The sequence below is a fragment of the Squalius cephalus genome (genome assembly GCF_949319135.1).
Source record: "Squalius cephalus genome assembly, chromosome: 4".
Lineage (NCBI taxonomy): Eukaryota > Metazoa > Chordata > Actinopteri > Cypriniformes > Leuciscidae > Squalius > Squalius cephalus.
Genome location: NC_137125.1, coordinates 45,107,622 through 45,131,752, shown reverse-complemented (window position 1 = coordinate 45,131,752; position 24,131 = coordinate 45,107,622). Strand labels below are relative to the sequence as shown.

General features: G+C 39.0%; 1 protein-coding gene across 21 annotated transcripts in view; it reads right to left on the bottom strand.

Annotated features, from left to right (window-relative positions):
* Positions 1 to 24,131, bottom strand: part of grip1 (glutamate receptor interacting protein 1) — a 248,060-nt gene that overhangs the window by 99,987 nt on the left and 123,942 nt on the right. The window contains exon 1 of one of the 21 annotated variants that reach the window (XM_079868977.1): positions 5,955 to 6,184. The exons of 19 other annotated variants lie outside the window; for them this stretch is intronic. In XM_079868977.1, the coding sequence (XP_079725103.1) occupies positions 5,955 to 6,072 (118 nt within the window). In that variant the 5' untranslated portion in view covers positions 6,073 to 6,184. Of the gene's footprint in view, positions 1 to 5,954; positions 6,185 to 24,131 lie in introns of those variants that run through there. One more of the 21 variants, XM_079868970.1, reaches the window with a different exon arrangement.

Below are 24,131 nucleotides of genomic sequence, written 5' to 3'. Positions count from 1 at the left end.
GTTCCTGAAGAGAAGGATGAGGTTTAGAACTAGGATTATGCATACTGATCAGATTACACGCGTACAGGGATTTGTGTGTCCATTTGGATAAATAATGCTCTGGACTATCACCACGTCAAGATGAGCTATGCATTTGCATCTGGTTCTCTGTGGACAGAGCTTGTAAGTGCATTGTAAAGCCTGTCTGTTAAGTGGTTAATTTGATCTGCACTCTGTAGTTTGAAGGCTCAGAGGAAATGTGCTGCCTCAAAGAGAAATCCACTGGTGCAGGAGGAGATGGGAGCATGAATTCCGCTCTGTGCATATTTTATGGAGATGTCCGTGAACTGAGGCACTATCCCACTGTTTAAGACCCAACCAGTGCCACATTCAGCTCGTATTTAAAGAATATGACCCAAGAAGAGAAACAAATGGAGTAAACCACAGTCATTTCAATCGTGGCCTAAGATTAAAAAATTAATTTGAAACTGAGAAAATTCAGAGGGAAATATACTTTAAATCCAGCTTGACTCTATCCCAAAATAGACTGTGCAAGCTCTGATTTATGCATCCCACATGAAAAACCCACAATACAAATGCTCCCTGCTTGGGGTTTGCATATAATATTTAATCAACAAAGAATCAGTTTAAAGACTCCATGAAATTGCTTGACAAGTGAATTGTCATTCTTTGTTCACATCGAAAGGTGTGTCTTGTTTAAAATGGAGATCATGATTCTCCCACGATTCAGAATAGACAACTAAACAAAATAATTTACTAGGTCCTGACAAAATGCAGTCTAATTCAATTACTTAATTTGAATTAATTTCTTAAATGAATGATTCAATGACTCACTCATAAAAACTTCACTTGTTTCATTACTGAATGAATTGGCGTGTTTAAACAAATCTCTAGAATGAACGATTCAATGACAAATACATTTTTGACAGTAATTTGTCACGTCAAGTTACCAGAGACATCAGTGTTTATATCCGAACTATACATTTTTAGCACAGAAATAACGATACTGTGTGGTTGAGACGGTTTGTGAAGCTGTTTTATACATACACATGACAACTGCATGTGTTTGTGTGTGTGTGTGCGTGTGCAAATCAATATCCTCAAGGTCCATGACGACTACCTCAATCTCAATTACAGGAACCACACAAGAGTGTGAAACATTCCTAAATAACATCAATCAAGTCTCTTGTTCGTCTCCCAGGATGGTGTAATACATTTTCTAGGGATGAGCATGGCAGCATTGGCAATCAAACCAGTAGGATGCTTTATGATTTCTCAATACAGCTCTGAAGGTAAAAAATGACTTAATGGGAAACCTCTCCACAAGGGCTGTCCCTTTACATTTGCACGTGGATGAACACATATAATTGGCAGGTGTTGATGTGCATGGATGCATGTATGATTCAACATGACATACGTGTGCAGAGGTCTTATTAAACAAAATTGTGAAGCTGCGAACATGACGGGATGGGGGTCCTGGCAAATCTGTCATTGGATGGTGAGAGCGTTCATGGCAACTGCAGTTGGACAGATGGAAAATACACTTCAAATCTGCTTGGCTCACCAAAGAGTCTATTATTTTTCCTTTTGACCTGCTTAATGGCTCTCCCGAATAAGACATATTTTTTCTTAGTAAATCTGAAAAATTGAGAACAGTTTTATAAGACCATTATTACTAAAAGAAAGAGAATGCCATTCCACCAAAAGAGGATATAGCTTAGCTGTCATTATCATGAATGCTGTATATCTTGAGGTTGGGATTAACCAGACCATGAAAAATCGAGCCACCGTGTTTTAGACAAGCAAGCTAGAGGCAGGCCGGGAACATTTTCCCCACAAAGAGCAAAAGCAGTGAACTATTATAAATGAGCAGTAAAAACCCTTCAGCCTGTAAAGAGCAAAAGGAACAATGGCGGGAGCTGTCCATCAGCAGTGGTGCTGAAATGGCGAGGATTACGGTTTCCCTTATGTACTACATTAGCGGCCTCTAGCGGTGAAAGTGATGAACTGCACTATCAATCAAAGGACTCAAACAGATTTAATGCTGCAGGGTGGCCACAATTCAAGCCCTATTTACTGTAGCTTCAATAAATCAGGTCATAAAAAAATGCAAAGCTCTTACATACATATATAATTATAATTTTCAGCCTAGATAAACAGTGTACATCCTTTTGCACCTCATCCCACTCGATTGGACTGAAAACTGGGGCTGTGTGGGCCATTAGAGTAAACAAACATGTTTGTGGGAGCAGCTTGAAATGATGCGTACTTAGTGCCAGTGCACATCATTCTGCTGGAAGAATCTATTTAAAAACGAGTAGGGTACATGATGACTCATTTATACTGAGGGCTGTAATGTGGGCCAAAATAAGTCATTCCTTCTGAGAAATAAGACCCTGTTCATTTGATATTAAGATTAATTAGAGCAGTTGATACTTTTCCAATCACCAATAATACAGTTTTAGCGTGATCAATGAGGCCTCATCTTCACAGGAACTGAATTTGACATGGTTTTCTACCAATTGTAGTCAATTAACTTGTGTTCCATACTTACGTATGGAAATTGTTGCCTTTCTGTCAGTTTAATTAATCTTTAATATATTATGATGCATGATGCAAATCATATAATATTATTTGGAGAAAATCTGTATCTTATTTCTTCCCACTTACAGTTAAAAACAGTAATTGGAGAGCCTAAACTTCATAGAATCTGCTTAAAATAATGTTGAATATCTTATTATCCTGTTAGCTTTGACTGTTTATTGTCTCTCAATTTTATCTAATTAAGTTAAGTGACAATATATCCAGCACAATAAAGCAGGCACACAGACATCTCTCTCTGTCTCTCGTTCTTTCACTATTGTGGTTTCAGAGAAAGCTCTATATTGATTCAGTCTAATGGAAGTAAATTGAAGCCCAGGCCATTACATGCAGAGTTTGCATCACAATGTTATGCAAATGAGATGCTTCTAATACGTCTTCAGGGTACCATTATAATATGAAAATACATATTCTTATTTACATGGATATACTTCTCACACAGTCTTATTAGTTGGGAAGCAAAAGACTTCAAAAGGGTGATGCCGCTGCATTACCCAACTGAACTCCGTGGCAATCCCAATTATCTGTGCAACCCGATGGATAGTGCAGCTGGTTTACTTTTGCAACCCCTGATAGTGCTGCGCAAACTAAAAATTGGCCAAACAGAAGTGTAGTGATGATACACCCTGGCCAGCTTTTGGCTCTCAAAACAATATTTTGAGTAAATGTATAGTCGCATCTTGCCAATAAATACAGCATCACCACCTGATGCCATGGAATTTGGCACTTAAAATTATACAATGTAGCAAGACTCCCACAATATCCTCTCATTAACATTATTTATATCTTTAACAGCAGATGGAATGTAACCAGTTCTACTGACCTGATCCGAGCATTTTTCGAAACAGGGTCTCCGGCGTGGGAGTTTGCTCTAACAAGGAGGCTAAGACCGCAGCCTCTAGTGTCAGTCGCTAGAGCGCCTCTTGAGATCAGGGGAGTGAGGTTTACACGCACAGCCCTTACTGGCCTACGACAGTTACAAGGAGAACTTTCACAAACACCACCATGACATTGTTTCATGAGCTCAGCAGTTATCAAACTACTACCATCTATAAAAAGACACTCGGTTGGCATACCACTAATGCAAAACTGCTAATGCTGGGACCCAGTATCTCCCAGCGGATATGACTGGACGATTTAAGGATGTGTGGGTGCCAAGACCACTTTCTCCCAAAGGAAAATTGAGCAAAAAAATCTTCCATCAGGACCATTTGCTACTTAGGACAGACAGTGTTGGGGTAAAGTTACTTTTAAAGTAATGTGTTACAATATTGCAAGTAACTAACTGAGTTACTTAAAGGGATAGTTCACCCAAAAAATGAAAATGCTGTCATCATTTACTCACCCTCACCCTGTTCCAAACCTGTATGACTTTCTTTCTTCTGCTGAACACAAAAGAAGATATTTTGAAGAAAGTCGGTAACCAAACGACTGATGGACCCCATTGACTTCCATAGTAGGAAAAAAAATAGTATGGATGTCAATGGGGACCAGCAACTGTTTAATTACCAACCTTCTTTAAAATATCTTCTTTTGTGTTCAGCAGAAGACAGGAAATCATACAGGTTTGGAACAACATGAGGGTGAGTAAATGATGACAGAATTTTCATTTTTGGGTGAACTATCCCTTTAACTACTTTTTATGGAAAGTAATGGGTTACATTACTTTTGCGTTATTTTTTTAAAACTTTTTTAATAACAAAAAAAAATCTATTTTTGGCAAATGTAAAGGCCCTTTCACACTAAAAGTGAAATGAAAAAGCTTCAGGCTGAAGGAAGTGCAAACTCACGTCTGTTAATAAAGTGAGATTAAATACATAAAGTATATGTATTATTTAACGCATTTATTTAATGCAGGTTTGCGTTTCAGTTTTCATTCATTTTGAGGAATGCTGATGTTTTTGTGCAAGTAAGCTGAGTAAATGCTCACATTTAGTCTAGAACTACAAAACCATCATGTTTATACAGCACACACAATGCCTCTCAACATGGGGACAGGGGACGGGTCAGTCAATAAATGGGGAAGCACAGTAACTTGCATTATTTGAAAAAGTAAATCAGATATTTTGTTGTAAATTTTAAAAGTAATGCATTACTTTACTATTTACTCGAAAAAAGTAATCTGATTATGTAACGTGTTACTTGTAATACGTTACCCCAACACTGCAGGACAAATGCCAAGAAGAAACAAACAGACCACTCACTGCCTCGCATCCGATGGACGGATCATTGAAGTTAAGGTTTACAGCATTAGTAGCCTGCATCTGACTGAAATGATTATTTTGCAAGGCCAAAAGCCCACAGATGTCCTTGTCAGACAGGCTAGTCTTCCAGCTAAGGTGCAGTAATAGGTCTAGTCAAGCATCACCATCTCACAGAATTGACTTAAGTGGCTTTTTCCAGATGAAAGAGCAGCAAGGGAAAATAGATTGATAGGGATTTAAAACACAAGAGCGCTGAGTGTCGCACTGTCGCTACACAAGAGAGCAAAATGAAACTCTTCTGCCGGTTGGGAATGTCGCTTGCAATCAGTTCCATTGTTTCAGGCGGATTGTACATCATTCCCGATGAAACGCTGATGACGGTGATTTCTCAAACAAACACGGCCCTGTTTCCCACAGGAAGCCGGCAGAAAGAGTTAACAAAAGAATCTCCACCATCCTCCTCCCTTTGAAGGCCACATCAAACATTAAATGCACGCTGTTTGCTCAAGAGGTCTCTCTCTCGCTCTGAAATATGACCCACAAACCCTTGCAGAAGCATCATGATCATTCTTTGATCCAAGTGGATTTTGAATGCAACTTTGTATTTTGAAAAGTTCTATAATTATATGTGTAAAAATAATATCACGGTCAGTTTAATCGAATCGTATAGGTTCTGCAGGTTATGTGATTCGTATAAAAAAATCTATCAATCCTCATGTCGCTCAAAATCGATATGACTGAGTACAGTATTATCAATATGTCTCTTTTCCATATTCATAAAACAAAAATATTATCACTAGACATGAACAGGTAATTTTTAACTTTTAACGAACTAAAAATTGTAAGGCAACAATGTTACTTTCTTTTTTAAGTTAAACCAACACCATTTGGTAACGTGAAGGGTTCAGAAGGTAATACCATAGTACTTTGTCACAATGACAAGCATATTTACATGATATTTCTAGGTTCTATTACACTGTTATTTGTCCAAAACCTTTTTGCTTCTGTACTTCAAAACCTTTCATATACCTTTCCTTCAATATTACTGACCTTGAAAACCCCACTGTTGCCTAACACTTTCAAAAAATTACTCCGTGATCTACATCAAATTACAGGCATATCAGTTTTCCTTCCAGCTCCTGTTCTCACCTTGACTGACAACTTCCTCTCCTTCCTCTCCTGCACCTGCCGGTTCCTCCTCAGTGTGACAGGGTCTCCAGGAGAGCGAGAGCGGGACCCCGGCCCAGCCGTGCAGCAGCCGTCGCATGATTCTGTGCTCTGACCTGGAAGAACAATCCCTCAACCTCTGCGCCTCTCTAATCGATCCTCTCCTCTCCTAAAACAAGGGCTAATTGATAGACCCAACACCATTATGCACACATTATCTCTCTTGCCTCCACAAGAGGGCGGCAAACGTAGGTGGAGGGGATTTTCACGTGTGCAATTGAAGGTGGTTGCCATGGAAATAGTGCGGTCGGTCTCAAAAGGGCGGATCTGAGAACAGCAGCGCGTGGCTTACAGGAGTTGACAGGAAGTGGGGTGAGCCGCCGGCAAAATATGGGAGCAGAAGTCCCTCTTTCAAAGTTTTCGTGTATTTCTGTACGTGTGTGTGTGTGTGTGTGTGTGTGTGTGCTCTGAGGTGAATAATATGGAGGAGCTTTGAACAAGCAACATAACCGCATGCAAAGCACAGGGTAACAATATGCAAAGCAGCTCATGAATATTATGCATATGAATGATTTCTCTTCAGGGTGGCTTTCTATGTCTGCACCATATGGATTTAGAGGGAGGAAGGATGATGGATAGGATAAGCACACAAGTCTAATGACTTGATCATCTGACATCTGACTCAGCAAACGCACACAGCGCTGTTAATTGTGTGTGTGTGTGTGTGTGTGTGTGTGTGTGTGTGTTTCATTGACTTTTCCCCATCACAGTCGACGGCTGCAAATGAAAATCCCTAATTTAAAGGTCAATTGACCCAGAATGCTTCCTGTATAAGACCAGAACACAATGAACCACTGCAGTGAAGGGACACAGTCAAACAGAGAGAGAGAGAGAGAGAGAGAGAGAGAGAGAGAGAGAGAGAGGAGGGGAGGTGGAGTGAAAGTGAGGGTCAGGTCAGGCACAATTAAGCAGGCCAATGTTAACTGATCAATCGAGCTCTCAATGATGTTGAGTTCGCTGCGACAAATGAATATGCCACTGACATTTTGATAGTGGTTTGCAAATGAATGTAGAGCTTACGATGGCCAGCAGAGGGAGCCATTTTACTGGCTTAGTTAGTGTGTCTTCTGCCAAACTCTGAAAACTCACTTTAGAACAAATAAAAAAATCATACATCATATAATCATATATATATATATATATATATATATATATATATATATATATATATATATATATATATATATATATATATATATACAGTGAGGAAAATAAGTATTTGAACACCCTGCTATTTTGCAAGTTCTCCCACTTGGAAATCATGGAGGGGTCTGAAATTGTCATCGTAGGTGCATGTCCACTGTGAGAGACATAATCTACAAAAAAATAATCCAGAAATCACAATATATGATTTTTTTAACTATTTATTTGTATGATACAGCTGCAAATAAGTATTTGAACACCTGTCTATCAGCTAGAATTCTGACCCTCAAGACCTGTTAGTCTGCCTTTAAAATGTCCACCTCCACTCCATTTATTATCCTAAATTAAATGCACCTGTTTGAGGTCGTTAGCTGCATAAAGACACCTGTCCACCCCATACAATCAGTAAGAATCCAACTACTAACATGGCCAAGACCAAAGAGCTGTCCAAAGACACTAGAGACAAAATTGTACACCTCCACAAGGCTGGAAAGAGCTATGGGGAAATTGCCAAGCAGCTTGGTGAAAAAAGGTCCACTGTTGGAGCAATCATTAGAAAATGGAAGAAGCTAAACATGACTGTCAATCTCCCTCGGACTGGGGCTCCATGCAAGATCTCACCTCGTGGGGTCTCAATGATCCTAAGAAAGGTGAGAAATCAGCCCAGAACTACACGGGAGGAGCTGGTCAATGACCTGAAAAGAGCTGGGACCACCGTTTCCAAGGTTACTGTTGGTAATACACTAAGACGTCATGGTTTGAAATCATGCATGGCACGGAAGGTTCCCCTGCTTAAACCAGCACATGTCAAGGCCCGTCTTAAGTTTGCCAATGACCATTTGGATGATCCAGAGGAGTCATGGGAGAAAGTCATGTGGTCAGATGAGACCAAAATAGAATTTTTTGGTCATAATTCCAAACGTGTTTGGAGGAAGAAGAATGATGAGTACCATCCCAAGAACACCATCCCTACTGTGAAGCATGGGGGTGGTAGCATCATGCTTTGGGGGTGTTTTTCTGCACATGGGACAGGGCGACTGCACTGTATTAAGGAGAGGATGACCGGGGCCATGTATTGCGAGATTTTGGGGAACAACCTCCTTCCCTCAGTTAGAGCATTGAAGATGGGTCGAGGCTGGGTCTTCCAACATGACAATGACCCGAAGCACACAGCCAGGATAACCAAGGAGTGGCTCTGTAAGAAGCATAGCAAGGTTCTGGCGTGGCCTAGCCAGTCTCCAGACTTAAACCCAATAGAGAATCTTTGGAGGGAGCTCAAACTCCGTGTTTCTCAGCGACAGCCCAGAAACCTGACTGATCTAGAGAAGATCTGTGTGGAGGAGTCGGCCAAAATCCCTCCTGCAGTGTGTGCAAACCTGGTGAAAAACTACAGGAAACGTTTGACCTCTGTAATTGCAAACAAAGGCTACTGTACCAAATATTAACATTGATTTTCTCAGGTGTTCAAATACTCATTTGCAGCTGTATCATACAAATAAATAGTTAAAAAATAATACATTGTGATTTCTGGATTTTTTTTTTTAGATTATATCTCTCACAGTGGACATGCACCTACGATGACAATTTCAGACCCCTCCATGATTTCTAAGTGGGAGAACTTGCAAAATAGCAGGGTGTTCAAATACTTATATATATATAAAGATTATATACGATATTAAAAGTATATACTATTGAACCGTTCGGTTTCTGGTTAGGGGTCAGTAAGATTGAAAAATGAATACTTTTATTCAGGAAAGAATAATTCAATTTAATAAAAAGTTACAGTAAAGACATTTATAATGTTACAAAATAACATTCTTTCAAATAAATACTGTTCATTTGAACTTTCTTTTAATTCAGAGACTCCTGAATAAATATTCACAAAATATTAAGCAGCACAACTGTTCTGTTAACAGAAAACTATTATTGAGAATTATAATAATATTTTAGAATATTGCCATTTAAACTGCATTTTTAAACAAATAAATGCATTTAGTATAAATTAAACCTGGCCCGATTTCATTAATATTCAATATAATGAGTCACTCAGCCCAAGTGGAATGGCTGTGGAAACACTTGCTGGCATGAGAGACAGAGCATGGCCATAATAAAGGAATGACAGACAGGGCCCATCAATCTTCGTCAATGTTATTACTGAACTCTCGGCTCGGCTATCAGCATATCTGCATTTAATCAGGATCAAGGCCATCCAGAGGGCAGATGACTCTGTGTGTGTGTGTGTGTGTGTGTGTGTGTGTGTGTGTGTGTGTGTGTGTGTGTGTGTGTGTGTGTGTGTGTGTGTGTGTGTGTGTGTGTGTGTGTGTGTGTGTGTGTGTGTGTGTGTGTGTGTGTGTGTGTGTGTGTGTGTGTGTGTGAGAGAGAGAGAGAGAGAGAGAGAGAGAGAGAGAGAGAGAGAGAGAGAGAGAGAGAGAGAGAGAGAGAGAGAGAGGCTAGAAGTTCAATAGACCTGCACAGCCTTGAACATCTATGCCGATAACAGCCTTGACAACATGACCTCTGCGGCGACACATCGCACAGATGCTCTACTGCTGTTTTATCCTGCACACACTCGCTATCATCTGCTAGTGCCCTTTAAGCTGTGTGAGAACTTGAACAAAGGGTTTTCTGCAACACTGTTCACTGGTCCAAGCTGAGTTTCATGATGCATTTGACTGATATTAAAGTTATCCTAAGACCCTATTCACTTTCTTAGTACACATTCCTGATCTTATCATGCATGATTCCGCAGTGCACACTTCTGCAAAGTAAAACAAAAAAGACATTTCCTTTCAGCTGATGTCTCTTCTGCTAAGATGGTGGAGAAAACAATCTTAACCAATAGCTCAATAGTAATTTAGTTAATGTTTTACTGTTTAATGTTTTACAAATTGCTGTTGTAAGTACCAGGGTTGTTATTTTTTTAAAATAAAAACTACTAAATTGAAATAAATTGAAATAGAGCTGAAATAAAACAAAAAGATAAGAAGAAAACCTTCAACTTAAAAAAATTCAAAAGAAAATGAAAATCGTTAGCTTAGAAACTAACAGAAATAAAATAAGCTGAACTTGACGTACTAAAATTACGTTATTTTAATTGATAGGCCTATATTCCACCAAATCTTTTTCTAGGCCATTCAGTTAAAGATTTTGGCATAGTGTACACAGACTGTTAGAGAGGGAAAAAAAGCCCTCAGTGGGCAAATATCTAAAAGTTCTAAAAGTACATTTCTGACACTAGTCAATAGAATAATAATAATAAAAAAAAGTCAATTATATGCAAAGGAAATATTGATATGCTTGAGATTAACCTTTAGCCTCCACGTCCAGGTCAAAAAGCCTCCTCAAAAGTAGAGGATTCACGAGGGAAGCAATCAGCAGCAAACTCTCTTTCAGTTCCCACTTTTCAAGATCCAATCAATTCCCCATGGATAAAATCAAGTCCAATCCAACACGGTTTTCCTCCCTTAACAGTTTTTCACTCAGAAATACATAATTTCTAGGGCAGTAAAATAGTTTGTGAACACCATATTGCAGTAACTTGTGGAATGGAAGCCTGACAAGCAGTAAAAAAAAATAAATAAATAAATAAAAAAAAAAAATAATAAAAAAAAAAAAATATATATATATATATATATATATATATATATATATATATATATATATATATATATATATATATATATATATATATATATATATATATATATATATATATATATATATATATCAACAAATAAAATGTGTTATCATTGCACTTGACTGCATTCCATAAGATGTTTTTGAACCAGTTCGCAAAATGTAACACCCAGAATGTGACAGTCTCTGAGCTCATGGGTTCTTTGGTCAGTCAGACACTATTTCCGTAGCCTTAGGGCTGTAGGTAATTGCTAGCTGGCCTCCAGCAACAGTAAAGTAAATCACATCTCCATTGGTTTGTCCTAGCCGACTGACATGAGTCTAAAAGAGGTGGATGACCTCTTTACAGCACAGCAGATGTCTTGGTGGGAAAAATACAATAATTGCAAATGGTGCATTATGGGTGCATTATGGGTGCAGTCGGCATCTCTCTTGCTAGTTATTCCTTAAAGCCATAAAGCTTTGACAGGGGAAGCCAAGCAGAGAGTAAGACTGGCATTATGCAGGCCCGCCACCCCCATGGACTGATAAGCACTTCCTGTGCAAGGGGGAAGCGGTTATTTTCAGGGCTGCACGCCTCTTCTTTCCCAACCCCCAGATCTTATTAAGACCCAGCCAGCTCCACATCAAATGATTTGAGACTTCACAGTGCCTCCTGAAAGACGCTCCACAAGGCATTTCAGAGATTTAGACATCTTATGTCAAAATGGATTAAATATAAGTAAATAAATATTTTAGAATAAATATCAAAATAGAAAGCCATGAAGGTGCAAATAATAAATCTCATTGACATTTTTTTTTTCCAGACCAAAATTAAATAGGTCACATTTAAAAAGTTCAGATTTACATCCACCAAATTGGAATGACGGGCCAATTTCTAGCAGTTGGAAGTCCAAAACACTCCCTAAAATCTGTCTTGCACACAAGAAGAAAATTGTCAATTTGCTCACCCTCATGACATTCCAAACCTGTATGACATACTTTCTTCTGTGGAACATTAAATATAGTATTGTGGAAGAATGTTTAACCCATTTTTTCATTCAGTAAAAGTCAATGGGGTCCAAAACAACAATGGACAAAATATGGACAAAACCAGATTTTTCAAATCCTTTTCTTATCTTTACCAAAAAAAAAAAAAAAAAGTCATACAGGTTTGGAATGGCTTGCGGGGTGAGTAAATGATGTTCCTTTTCAAATGAAACACACATACACTGATGTCACCCATCAAACCACTGACATCAGCATGACCTTGTAACCTTTAACTGCCTGTAAATATTGAGTCTTTTGTAGTTGATGTCATCAGGTCATCATAAAAAAGACAGGTCTCTCATTGATTCAAAAGTGTGACAGACAATGATATACTTTAAATATTAAAGAGACTTACCTAAATGGCGCAGAGGCAGCAATGACAGCAAGAGAGGGAGAGAAAAAAAGAGAAACATTGTATTATTGCAAAAACATCCCAATACACAAATTTTTATAGTTTCCCATCAGAAATAAAAATCACAATTAGATCTCTTTAATATCTTTAATAAAAAAACACTGTAGATGCATTCAGATGCATGATTGTGTACTCTGATGTTCATTCATATCATCATCCCACCTCATAATGGGGAACTTTCTGCTGGAATGACTAACATCTAATAGTTTTCCATCTCAACGCACAGAACACCCTAACCACCACCACGCACACAAAGGAAGAAAAAAAGTGTGACGATTTTCAGCTTTCAAAATGTTTTTCTACCCCAACGACTTCAGTGCTCGTGGCTGAAAGTGCTAAAGGCAGGAGAGGAGAAAATGGCACATGATTTGACAATCAAATTTGCCTCTTGCTAATCTGAATCCGAGAGCACCAACAAATCAAATCCAGCATGCATGCGGTGAAGAAAATTAGCTCTGGGTCAGTGGGGAAGCACTTCTTGAGCCGCCCATAATGCGGCCCATTTTAATGACTGCATAACTCATAACATTTTAAAAAAAAAAACTACAAAAAAAAACCCCATCTCAACAGCGTAATCAGGGCCTAATGTGACTGTGAACCGCACCTTTAGCAGAGAGGTAAGAGAGTCTCTGCTAAAGATGACTCCATATCGAGACATGACAGCTGATGTCATCTCTCACCCACTCTGGCGAGAATGACGTTAATGCTCCAATCTAACTGAGGATAAAAATGCCATTTAATAGCAGCGCAACCTTATTTACATGACATGACAGCTAGTCCCTAAACTCCATATTGCAATCAGTTGTTCATCATGATCACATCTCAATCATGGACAGAAATGTTCCTTGCTTTGACATTCTCTAACAGTTTCAGCCAAATAAATAAATAAAAATAAAATAAAAATATAATATATAAAATAAAATAAAAATAAGAAATAAAATAGGCTCTGATTTTATCCACCAGGAAATGATTGGATTATGAAAAGTGGTCTTGATATCATTGATGGGTGCATTGGAGGATGGAAGTTATTATATCATGATGAATCTTTCAAATCTGATTTCATGTTGACATTAAACTGAATTTTTATTGTTAGATCAGTGCATTGTGATGCATCACTGCATTTTTAAATCTCTAAGTCAAAGTATTCCTCTGTGCTGAGAACTCTAAAACCCGAAATGAATGTACAAGGCAAAGCTTTCAAAGAAACAACAGCAGTGGGTGTCATTCGGAAAGAGAGAGAGAGAAGCAACTAAACTACTAAAACACTTTCATGGACCTTCAGTGTCTCTGCTGTTAGTTAAAGTGAAACGAGACTTAACGCAGGATAGGGTGACCAGTAAATCTGGCGCTCCATTCTTAAATGAAAGCCAACAGGCCCTCAATTCCCTTTGAGCAGTACAGTTAGTTGAGGGTAAATGCAGTCCTTGAAAGCGTGCAGGGCTGAGCAGTTTTACTTGGCGACAATGTTTAGTTTTAGGTGTCTTATCTGGTGTTGTCACACTGATGGTTGTTTATCGCAGAGGGAGATTGTTCTGCCAGTAGAGATGGCTGCGACTCATTGTCCTTTGGACATGGAGGACTGAATTCATTTTCCCCTTCAGTAAACACTGGCTTGTTCCTCAGTCCGAGCGATTAATCCAGCATGGGTAACTTCTACTGTCCAGGGAAATCAAAAGTTACTGTTGGAAAAAAAACAAAAAAAAAAACAGCACTTGCCCAACTTATCAGTTGTCAGGCCATTCAAAAATCCTCTCCTGTGGCCGCATGGGATAGTAAAAATAGTAGGTCAAACAGGAACTTGACTTTGAACTTGATTTATGAATATGATTAATTCAGACATACTATTTTCACATACAGGGTTTTTTTTTTTTGCCTAGTATTTAATAGGGAAGTATACGATTTCAAATGCAGCCTCAATGTACTATAAGAACCTTTAGACAGTCAATGCAAAGTCGCAATTCCCCTGGAGACACAAACATAACTTTAGGTGAAGCGGGTGACAACTATGATACAAATCTACAAACAACTGCTTGTGTGTGACACATTAGTTTGTGCTTGTGTGTGTCTGTAGGAGGGAGCGATGAAGAGAACAACGACGAGCCCTCTGGCTAAGCGATGTGGCCGCGCATCTCAATGAAGAGCAGAGAGAAAAGCTCTCCAGTGCCTCTGCTAGCGTGTTAACCAGACTAAAGTGAGGGAGAGAGGGAATGTGAACGTGCTAGCCACTTGCTATTGAACCCGACCATCCTCGGGAGAGATGCCGGGGGCCTAGACGTTAATTAAATCTGATCCTCTGCTTGCATTTGAGCCACGGGAGCCACGGCTGCAATCGTGTGCATCTATTTTACAGCACCGACAGCCAGTTTCAGAGGAAATGCGTGATTGAACTCAAGACACGTCGTACTGCAAATATTGTAGGATTATATGCTGATTTGGAACAATGGGGGATCTTGCACCCAGAATGAAATGTGTTGAACTCTTTAGTTAGAGAGGAGTAAAGGCTTATTTTGCAGAAGCAGCAATATTTGGACAGGAAGAGACCATCTGACACACATATAATTCAGCCAATCACAGATCAACGTGATCAGAAATTGTGCTCATCCAAAAGTATATGCATTTCACAGACATAACTTGGAAAACTAGGCGAAACATGAAATATTTTGCATATATTCTGCTTGTGGATATCTACGTAGTTCACCTGAAGCAAAACTCTGAGGCTCAGTTTCTCAGACAAGGCTTAGATTAAGCCAGGATTAGGCCTTAGTTCAATTAGGACTGGTAAGTAGCTTTTATAAACATGCCTTACACTGTTAGAAAAATCTGTAGAAATTACAGTATTATTTGCAGCTACTTGCCAGTAACTTACTGTAGATTTAAATTGATGTTATTTACTGGCAACAGTTTGTTCAAAGTTAAATGAACATTAAACATTAACAAGTCTTTATCTTTACAGAATAAAACTAAAATAACAGCCTCATGCAAAGCATTCTGGGAACCAAAATCTGAAGGAAAAAAACAGAAAAAGGTTGATGAAGATTTCTGGTTCCCAGAATGCTTTGCATGAGGTTGTTATTTTATAGTTTTATTCTGTAAAGACAAAGACTTGTTAATGTTTAATGTTCATTTAACTTTGAGCAAACTGTTGCCAGTAAATAACATTGATTTAAATCTACAGTAAGTTACTGGCAAAGAGCTGCAAAACTACAGCAAATTTTTTACAGTGTAGAAGAAAAAAAAAACATTACTGGTACTCTTGAGACAAAACAACGCCACTGACAGTGCAAGTTGCTTTCAGTTAAAAATCCTCCTCTATCAACACAGTATCTTGTAAATCTTGACTTTGTTTCCAGGTGGACTGTTTGAAAACAGAAAAAAATAACTAATGTAAAATCAGCCAATCACATCAAATATTACCAGATTGAGAAAGTACAAAAGGTAAGGGGATAATAGACAACAGTGCCAATGAAATTTATCTCGTTTTTATTTTAACAACAATCACTTGGTGGTGACAAACACCATACATACGGTATTGCAAATATGTTTAAGTATTAGATTTATGCTTAAGTTTGAAATTATTAGCTGGATTACTGCATGTAAATGACAATATGTATCCAGTCCAAGTCTGTACAGCATCTACAGTACACACATCCTTTAGGCTTTTTATATGAAAATATAGCACAAAATGAAATGCATTGCATGCTGGGAACAGCACATAACCTCTTCTTCACAACGGAATCAAGGCCAACATCCAGGGGCCAGTGGGGTCTCTCTATTCCCAGTGGCAACCTCTTACATAATAAATGACCACTGAATGATCTCAGCATACACTGGATTTCTGCACAAATTTCTTTTCAATTTCCTGTCAAAATGTAACACCGAAAACCAAGTCAAATCTTTTTGACATAATGGAAGTAAAATCTTTCCAAATACAGTGCATCAAACATATGGATCAATACATTCAAATGGACAGTTCACTCAACATTGCATCAAATTAGTTGTATAAAAATGCTTCTCTACAATCACAGTGTGAATCTTGTGGTCAGAAACTTGAACCAGTCTCTGGAAACTGTCTATATTCCACACAAAACCATGAATAGCTACATGCATAATTTGCAAACCTAAAAAAAAAAACATAGAAAGTAAGGGGTCTGACATATTTATCATGTCATGTAGAACTTAAGGCTGTGCTAAAACAAGGCTTTGACCTATATGTAGACAGTTGCTGTGGGTCAGTGGTGTAAACCTGGTTCAGGAGAGACCACACAGCATGGCAGAGACAGTGTGTGATGCATGTTGCCATTTGTTGCCGACTTAAAAGCAAGCTTAGGTCAATGTAGCCCTGGAGACAATACACAACCTCCTTCTTTCAAAGGTACCAGTTTAATATTGTCTAACTGCTACAGTACCAGTATGTGTCCTGTCAGATTAGGAAATAACTAGAAAATATTAAGGTCACTACATCATAAATGCAACTGAATTACGAGTCTAATTCTGATAAGCAACTTGATACAAAGAAATGCAATCAATCCCATGCCAGCAGATAACATATCAAACAAAAACTATGCAGTTGTTACACTATCCTCCAGATATCATACTGTGCACCAAACTGCAATAAACCAAGGTATATTCAAATCATATTTAAACGCTGTGCTTACAGGAAGCCAAACAACATTACAAACATGTTTCATGACAAACAATCAGTAAACAAGATATGTAGGGTCTTCGAAGTATCAAGTGTTGTGGTCTGGCACTTCTGAAAGCATACGGTACAAAGTCCACAATTGCAGCTGACACTGAAGGCCAGAGATCTGGCTGAGGGTCTAACATTATCATGTCACTGACTCATCAGGGCTTCCTACGGGTTTCCAGAGTCTGTAATCTAAAACGCACTCAAAGATTGAGCAGATGTGGAAACATGGCAGCTCCATTATCAAACACCCACTGGGAGAATGAGACGGGAAGCCAAAGAGGGGATGGTGGTGACCAAAGACATGAGAGGTGTGTAGGAACACAAAGATGATGATGAAAGATGAGCAACACCTGGTGTTAAATGCTACAAACGCTTTATCATTATCCTCTGAAAAACAAGGGCTAGTTAGAAAGATTAGCTCTTGGCTCTTTGCATTTTACACAACCTGTTGGAAGCATACAGCTTGGAGGGTTTTGAGGGTTAACTGATGTGACAAATACATTGAGAAGAGAAGTCAGCGATTTTATTTTATTCCGAATGAAGCATGGCTACATCACACATCAAGTGCCAACTGCAGTTCTCAGAGAGATAAGCTTCCTTATTGCCCTATTTTTTTTTTATTTAAGTATAGCAAGTGCAAAAGGCTGTGCAAAAATTTGATTGTCTAGTATTTACAGATGTTTAACTAGTTTTGGGTTCAGACCTGTTCAGAAAGTTACGGCAGAATGCTAACGCAAGCATTGTTTTTACTATGGCTCATTCTCATGGTTAGGGATATGAACAAACTTGTGTGTGTAACTTGTCCTGCACTCCTCCTCCCCTCTTCTCACCCTGTCTTTTCTGGGTCCTTGTTAAAAACCCACACGCTTCCTCTATATACAGACTTGAAAATTACACATTGCACAGTGAAAAAAGACAGCTGTCCTCTAAACTTTGCTAACATAGAGTTGCACACAAAGACGCATACAAAATCACATGCCTTGATGAAAATAGTGCACACTGTTGTGATAGACAGCTGAAAGCACTCTTATTAACATTTCACGACTGGCAGCTACGCAAAAGGACATTATGTTAATCTTTAAAATCACTACATCACAAGAGTAACAAAAGAAAAGTGTCACAAGAACCGTTGACATAAGATAACGTTTCCCATGGGGCCTGTAAATGCTGCAATGGATAGCAACCCTGGGGGTCAGAAATGTGCACTAGATAGCACATTTTTTATGCCTTTTGTTCAAACATACATTCACATCATATAACCAAGGCAAAAAATAGTCAAAACAATTGAGTTTTCAGTTAGCAAGCTAACTGATTGGCCTGCTAAGTTGACATTCCATCATGCATTCCTTGCCATTAGCATGCTAATCAACTTCTATTCTGAGATATGTTTCCCAAAAGTTCTGTTGTTACCAACATAGTTCAACGATTCAGTGTTTCCTAAAACCATTGTTTCGAGAAACAATCGCAAACATTGCAATGTTGAGTAGTTGGAACTACTGCTTCTCGACCTGTGGTTAGAAGCATATTGTATCTTGTTAGTATGACAATGACTTGGATCATGCTCTTGAGCAAAAACAAGCAAGCTTCTTCTACTGTAGTTTGACAAAATAATGAAAGTGCCGTTTTTGAAGAGTTCACATATGCAAATATCCCAGAGCATGAGGTAAGAAAGAACACGCAACTGAAATCAAACATCTGAAAATAAACCAATACAACGGAGAACAACATAGCAAAGTAGTCCTCTGATGCCATGTTTGTTATTTACACCAATAACCTGTCATTAAATCGATCTCAAACCAATTTAGTAGCAGTTATTACTCCAACAACTGTGTGATGTAGTTTAAGACAGTTCTATACTGTTGAATCAACATGGTTTGATCAAAGGACGTGCGATGAAGTTACTACAGTACGGTTTCGGGACACAGTTTTGACTAGCTAGTTAATTTCTCCACATCATATTAGTTAAGTAGTGAGTTACGTCGCTCTATGGGAAATACAACCCAGGTCTCTCCACATTTTAAATTGTGGTTAAACTTTGGCAAATGATGGAAAATTGCTGGCTAATGCTGAGATTATTAGTTGTCCACCCTGCAAGCACTTAACTACAATAATAATATAATAATTTGTTACATTTAAATAGCGCTTTACTCAAAGTGCTTTACATATGGAGGGGAGGGGGGGGGGGGGGATCTCCTAAACCACCACCAATGTGCAGCATCCACCTGGATGATACAATGGCAGCCATATTGCGCCATAACTCCCACCACACACCAGTTTATTGGTGTAGAGGAGACAGAGTGATGAAGCCAATCAGTATATGGGGCTGATTAGGAGGCCATGATGATGGATAGAGGCCAGTGGGCAAATCTGGGCAGGATGCCGGGATTACACCCCTATACTCTTTTTTTCGAAGGACATCCTGGGATTTTTTTATGACCATAGAAAGTCGGGACCTCTGTTTAACATCTCATCCGAAGAACGGTGCTCTTTGACAGTATAGTGGTCCAATGACTATACAGGGGTGTTAGGACCCACACAGAACACAGGGTGAGCGCCCCCTGCTGGCCTCACTAACACCTCTTCCAGCAGCAACCTAGTTTTCCCAGGAGGTCTCCCATCCAGGTACTGACCAGGCTCAACCTTGCTTAGCTTCAGTGGGCAATCATCTTGGGCTACTGCCAGTCCAGGTGTGAAGGCCATACTAAAGCCCACGCACAACTTGATTTACTTATAACCTTCTTGCAAGCAAAGTCAAGAGATATTTTTCTCAGAGTTACAGTCTGCAACATTTACCGTTTCGCTGACCTCACAAAAAAAGGCAGTGAGTAGGCTCAAACTGTGTCCACATGTTCACAGCAGAAAGTGAATTAGTTCTCTTTTCAGCAGCTGAACCTGTGGCAAGTGGAGAACCCGTGTACCGCTTCAGCCACACACAGAGATGCAGCAAGCCACTTAACAGCCTCTGTTGTTTAGAGCAGCAAGAATTCTCCCAAGCGCCTGAGGGGGTGGTAACAACCCGAAACTTTTTTGTTTCATTCCCTCGCAGTGGACAGACCCCGTAATGGTCTCCGACAGGCAGTTAAAGGGCATGTGTGACAATGACTCAGGGCTCTTATCAATAGCCGCCCTCACATCCTTGTGTCTGTGTACAACCTAGCATAATTATAGACGTGGGCCTGCTGCTATCAAGAGCTGTGCAGACAGAGATAATAGGCGAGAAGAGTTGTTTACCGTGCAAATAGTAAGAGCTAGAGAGAATGAGAGAGGGAAAAGACAGAAAACTGCCACAGAGAAGCACAGCAGTTCTAATGAGGTGAGCTTGGCAGCTAAACGAGGCAGAAGTTTAGGCACTGCAGGCTTATCCAGAGACACGATTTGAGTGATTCCAAGCTAATAGCAATTTTATTTATTTTGATATCAATTGATTTGGAGAACATTCCAGTTACAATGTCACAGCTCAGTTCGTACATAATTGCCTACAAAATACTTCAAAAAGCTCAAGCAGCTGAGAGGATCCCTCACCGACTCGGCGACACCTGCAGGACGGGAGGTCCATTACAAACAATGTTTAATGAAATTTTCATGCATACTGTGAAAAAGCATAGATTAAAATAATGAAAAGCTAATTTAAAAAATACTGAATTGTTCAAATAAATATTGTGATTCAAATATATTTACATTAAATATAGATATTAAACATAATGAAGACAGACAGACAGAACAATATATAGAACGATATATGTATAATATAGATAGATAGAATATAAGGACTTGTGTAAGTCACATCCAACAGACCAATGTAAAGCATAGACTGAATGCAGAGGACTGAGTAGGAGTTTAAAGACTGCCAAAAATGGACTAAAACTGAATGCAGACAGAGGGAAAAGAGAACAAGGAGGAAGGAGTCTGAGGCGAGCGGGTCTTGATGTTTCTGCACAGAGAAAATGGCTGGAGGTGAAGAGCGTTTTTGTGGAGCGAGTGACGGGTTGCTCTTTGACAGCTCCGCACCAGCCCCGGTGAAAAACGAGAATGGCAAGAACAGCGGTGGCAGATACGTGATAAAAATATCAAGGTACATTAGGATTCAGACTGAAGAGTAGAAGGCAGGCGCTCAAGAAGACATCAATTCATATTGAATTACGCTGTATTCTTAATGAAAATATATCAATAGATGATATTTTTAAGATTCATCATATTACATACTCAAAATGGTCAAAATGAACATTTTTCTTTTTTTGTCTTTTTAGTTTGCACACAAACCGATTAGGCTGCTAAGTTACCATCATGCATTCCCTGCTGTTATCATGCTAAACAATTAACCTAAATAAATAAAACAACACAAGATTGATGTTCAACAGTCAAAATGTTATAATTATTTTAGGTAGCACAATATAATATTCAATCTAATATCTATACAAACTATATAAAACATTTTATTTTATTTGATGCATTATCCTCGTTTAGTCATTTAACTAATTTGTGAAAAACATAATTTTGCTAATTCTGATTTAATTATCATAAACTCAGCTTTTAATACATCATTTTAATTAAGAGACATTATAGGTTCTTGATTCCTCTTTAAAATCCATTAGCCAGACCACAGGAATACTAAAAATTACAAGTGAAGAAAAGTTGATTAAGAATGTTGAAAAACGTAAGAAAATTGAAAAATGTTGTTTAAGCGATAAAAAAACATCAATGTAACCTCTATATCCATGCGAAAAACTACATCAGGATAATGTGACAGACACTTGTGATCAGTCATTTGATTTCACACAGCTATACCCTTGGGGATTGAATCTCACATGACACCAGGAAGGTTTGAGGGAGGGGAAATGGCAGCCTTAATCAAACAGCACTAAAATAAGAAATAACAGTTTTTAATTAGAAACATCCGTTTTTGCCTTGATAGAGTTTCTGGTTCACTCACATCTTCCTCTCCAGCTAACCAGAATGAGGTTATCAGTGAAACTCCAAGGCTGGAGAGAGTTTAAAGAAGTGATGCCAGATGTTGCTTAGAATCAAGAAAAGAGAAAATGAGCCAATCAGATGACTAGATAAAGCCATCAAATCAGACCAGGCTGTAGCTATGGCTTGCTTTATAATATTCTGCTGGGGTCAATTTAAAGGGATACTTCACCTCTGGGAAGATGAATGTGTATTTAAAATAGGTCATTTAAGTAGAAGAAATGTGAAGAAATTTTTTAATTTGGAGCTTTCTAGACTGAGAAAAGCCAGAAAATGTATTTTTGGCTTATGTGGATGAAAGACAACAACTCCCAGAATGCACTTGCTTCGCTGCCTTAGGAGGCCACGCCTACCGGTAAGAGTGCGTAGTTGAAAACAACAAAGCTAGCCTACGTGATGAGTTTGCCAGTGATTTAGAGATCGGCCAAATGTTCGGGATTCGGCTTTTGCGTTCTACAGTCGCCATTCATCATGTTTACCGTGGCGAGCAGGACGAGGCTGACGGCCGCGGGAGAACGGCGCGAGACCAGTGGCGTCATTACTGAGACGCGCCGGGTCTCGCATAGATATCATATAAAGGCCTTTCTATACATGTCTATGGGGTCTCGCATCTCTCACGGAGGTGCGGGAATTTTCTTAGCAAGGGTAAAACGCACATCAACCGATCACTTGTTTAGCGTTCATGTAAACACTACATTCAGATTCACCGATCGGAATGAATTCAGTTAGATTGAAACAAAAGGTGAGCTGCATGTAAACAATGAATGGCGACCGCAGAACGCAAAAGCTGAATCCCGGACATTTTGAACGATCTCGCCCGCCGGACAAGTCCGGGAAAAGGAGGATGGTTTTCCCTACTTACTCAGCTTTCTCCTACTATTCAGCTTTCTCCACAGAACAAGAGCCTGCTAGCTTAGCTTCCAAAGAAAGACGGCTGACTGTGTACATTCTGTGAGTGAGATCCCTCCTCTATGGGCGGGCTGAAAACATGCGGAACAACGCCATCTACTGGCTGTAGTCTTTAGCCTCTGGCCAGAAAATCCTCCGATGACGCAAAATGACGATTTTTGCGTCATCGGAGGATTTTTTCCAGACAAAAAATACATAAATCTCTCCTCTCAGGGCGATATGAGGGTGGAAAGTACGGTAATTCGAAAATACTACAGGTTTTCTACTAATACAAAGCTTAATGCTAAATCCTGAAGTAACCCTTTAAGGTTTTGCTCAGAATCAGACAAATGCACCACGCTCTAAAGTAATGCAATAAAAAATGTAAATCAGGCTTGAGACTTTGCACCCAACAAAGATCTGATTGAAGAAGTTTTCAGAGATGTGTCAGACTGGATTCTCTTCTCCATCTTTCAGTCAGTCTCTGCTGGAATCCACACTAATGGCATCGACCACCAAAGGCAATTAACAAACTGATCTGCAAACAAACTAGAGGTGAAAGCTCTAAAACTAGCCTTACCAGGTTTTTGTTAAATAAAAGTTATAAAAGTGCCTGCACTCTAGCCTGATTTACTGCCCTGCATACTTAATTTAAGTCTTCTAAATCCATATGATATATTTATGTAAGAAACATTCATATACACTTAATAAAGCAAACAAGTTTGGTGCTTTAATGATAGAGATGCACTAATATCATTCTGGCAATTCCAATAAGCTAATAGACCTCCTTATTTGTATGCTTTGGCTGATATCTAATAAATAGACAATATTAAAATTCCATACACAAGACTCTGAATGGATGAATGTCTACAAAAACACAACAAACCCTACAAAACGTATCAGGATGTATACAGTCTCCTGAAAGTGTTAGAGAAAACCATTTTTACAGTCAGCCGAGGGTAAAGACACATTGCAAACATGCAACTTGCAGGTAATGACCATCTTCACAGAGGCCCAAGCCAGAGCATACCTAACAGAGAAGGCAGAAGTAATTGTGACCTCTAAAACTATACATGTGTATTATTCAGTCCTAATCACTGAGCACAGGGTAAGAGCCTTTGAAAGCCAGCCAGCAGCTATGCTGTAAAATGACTCATGTAATATGGGAGAGAGGTGGCAGCCACAGGCACAAATGGAATCTAATGTAAAAGGTTTAGGCCTCAGGTAAGCAAAGAATTCTTAAAATAGGCTTGGTTTCTGCGTTCGGCTTTTGAAACAGGAAGTGTAAGGACGGGAAAATGCGACTCTAGATTAATGTCCTGTCTCGAATTTC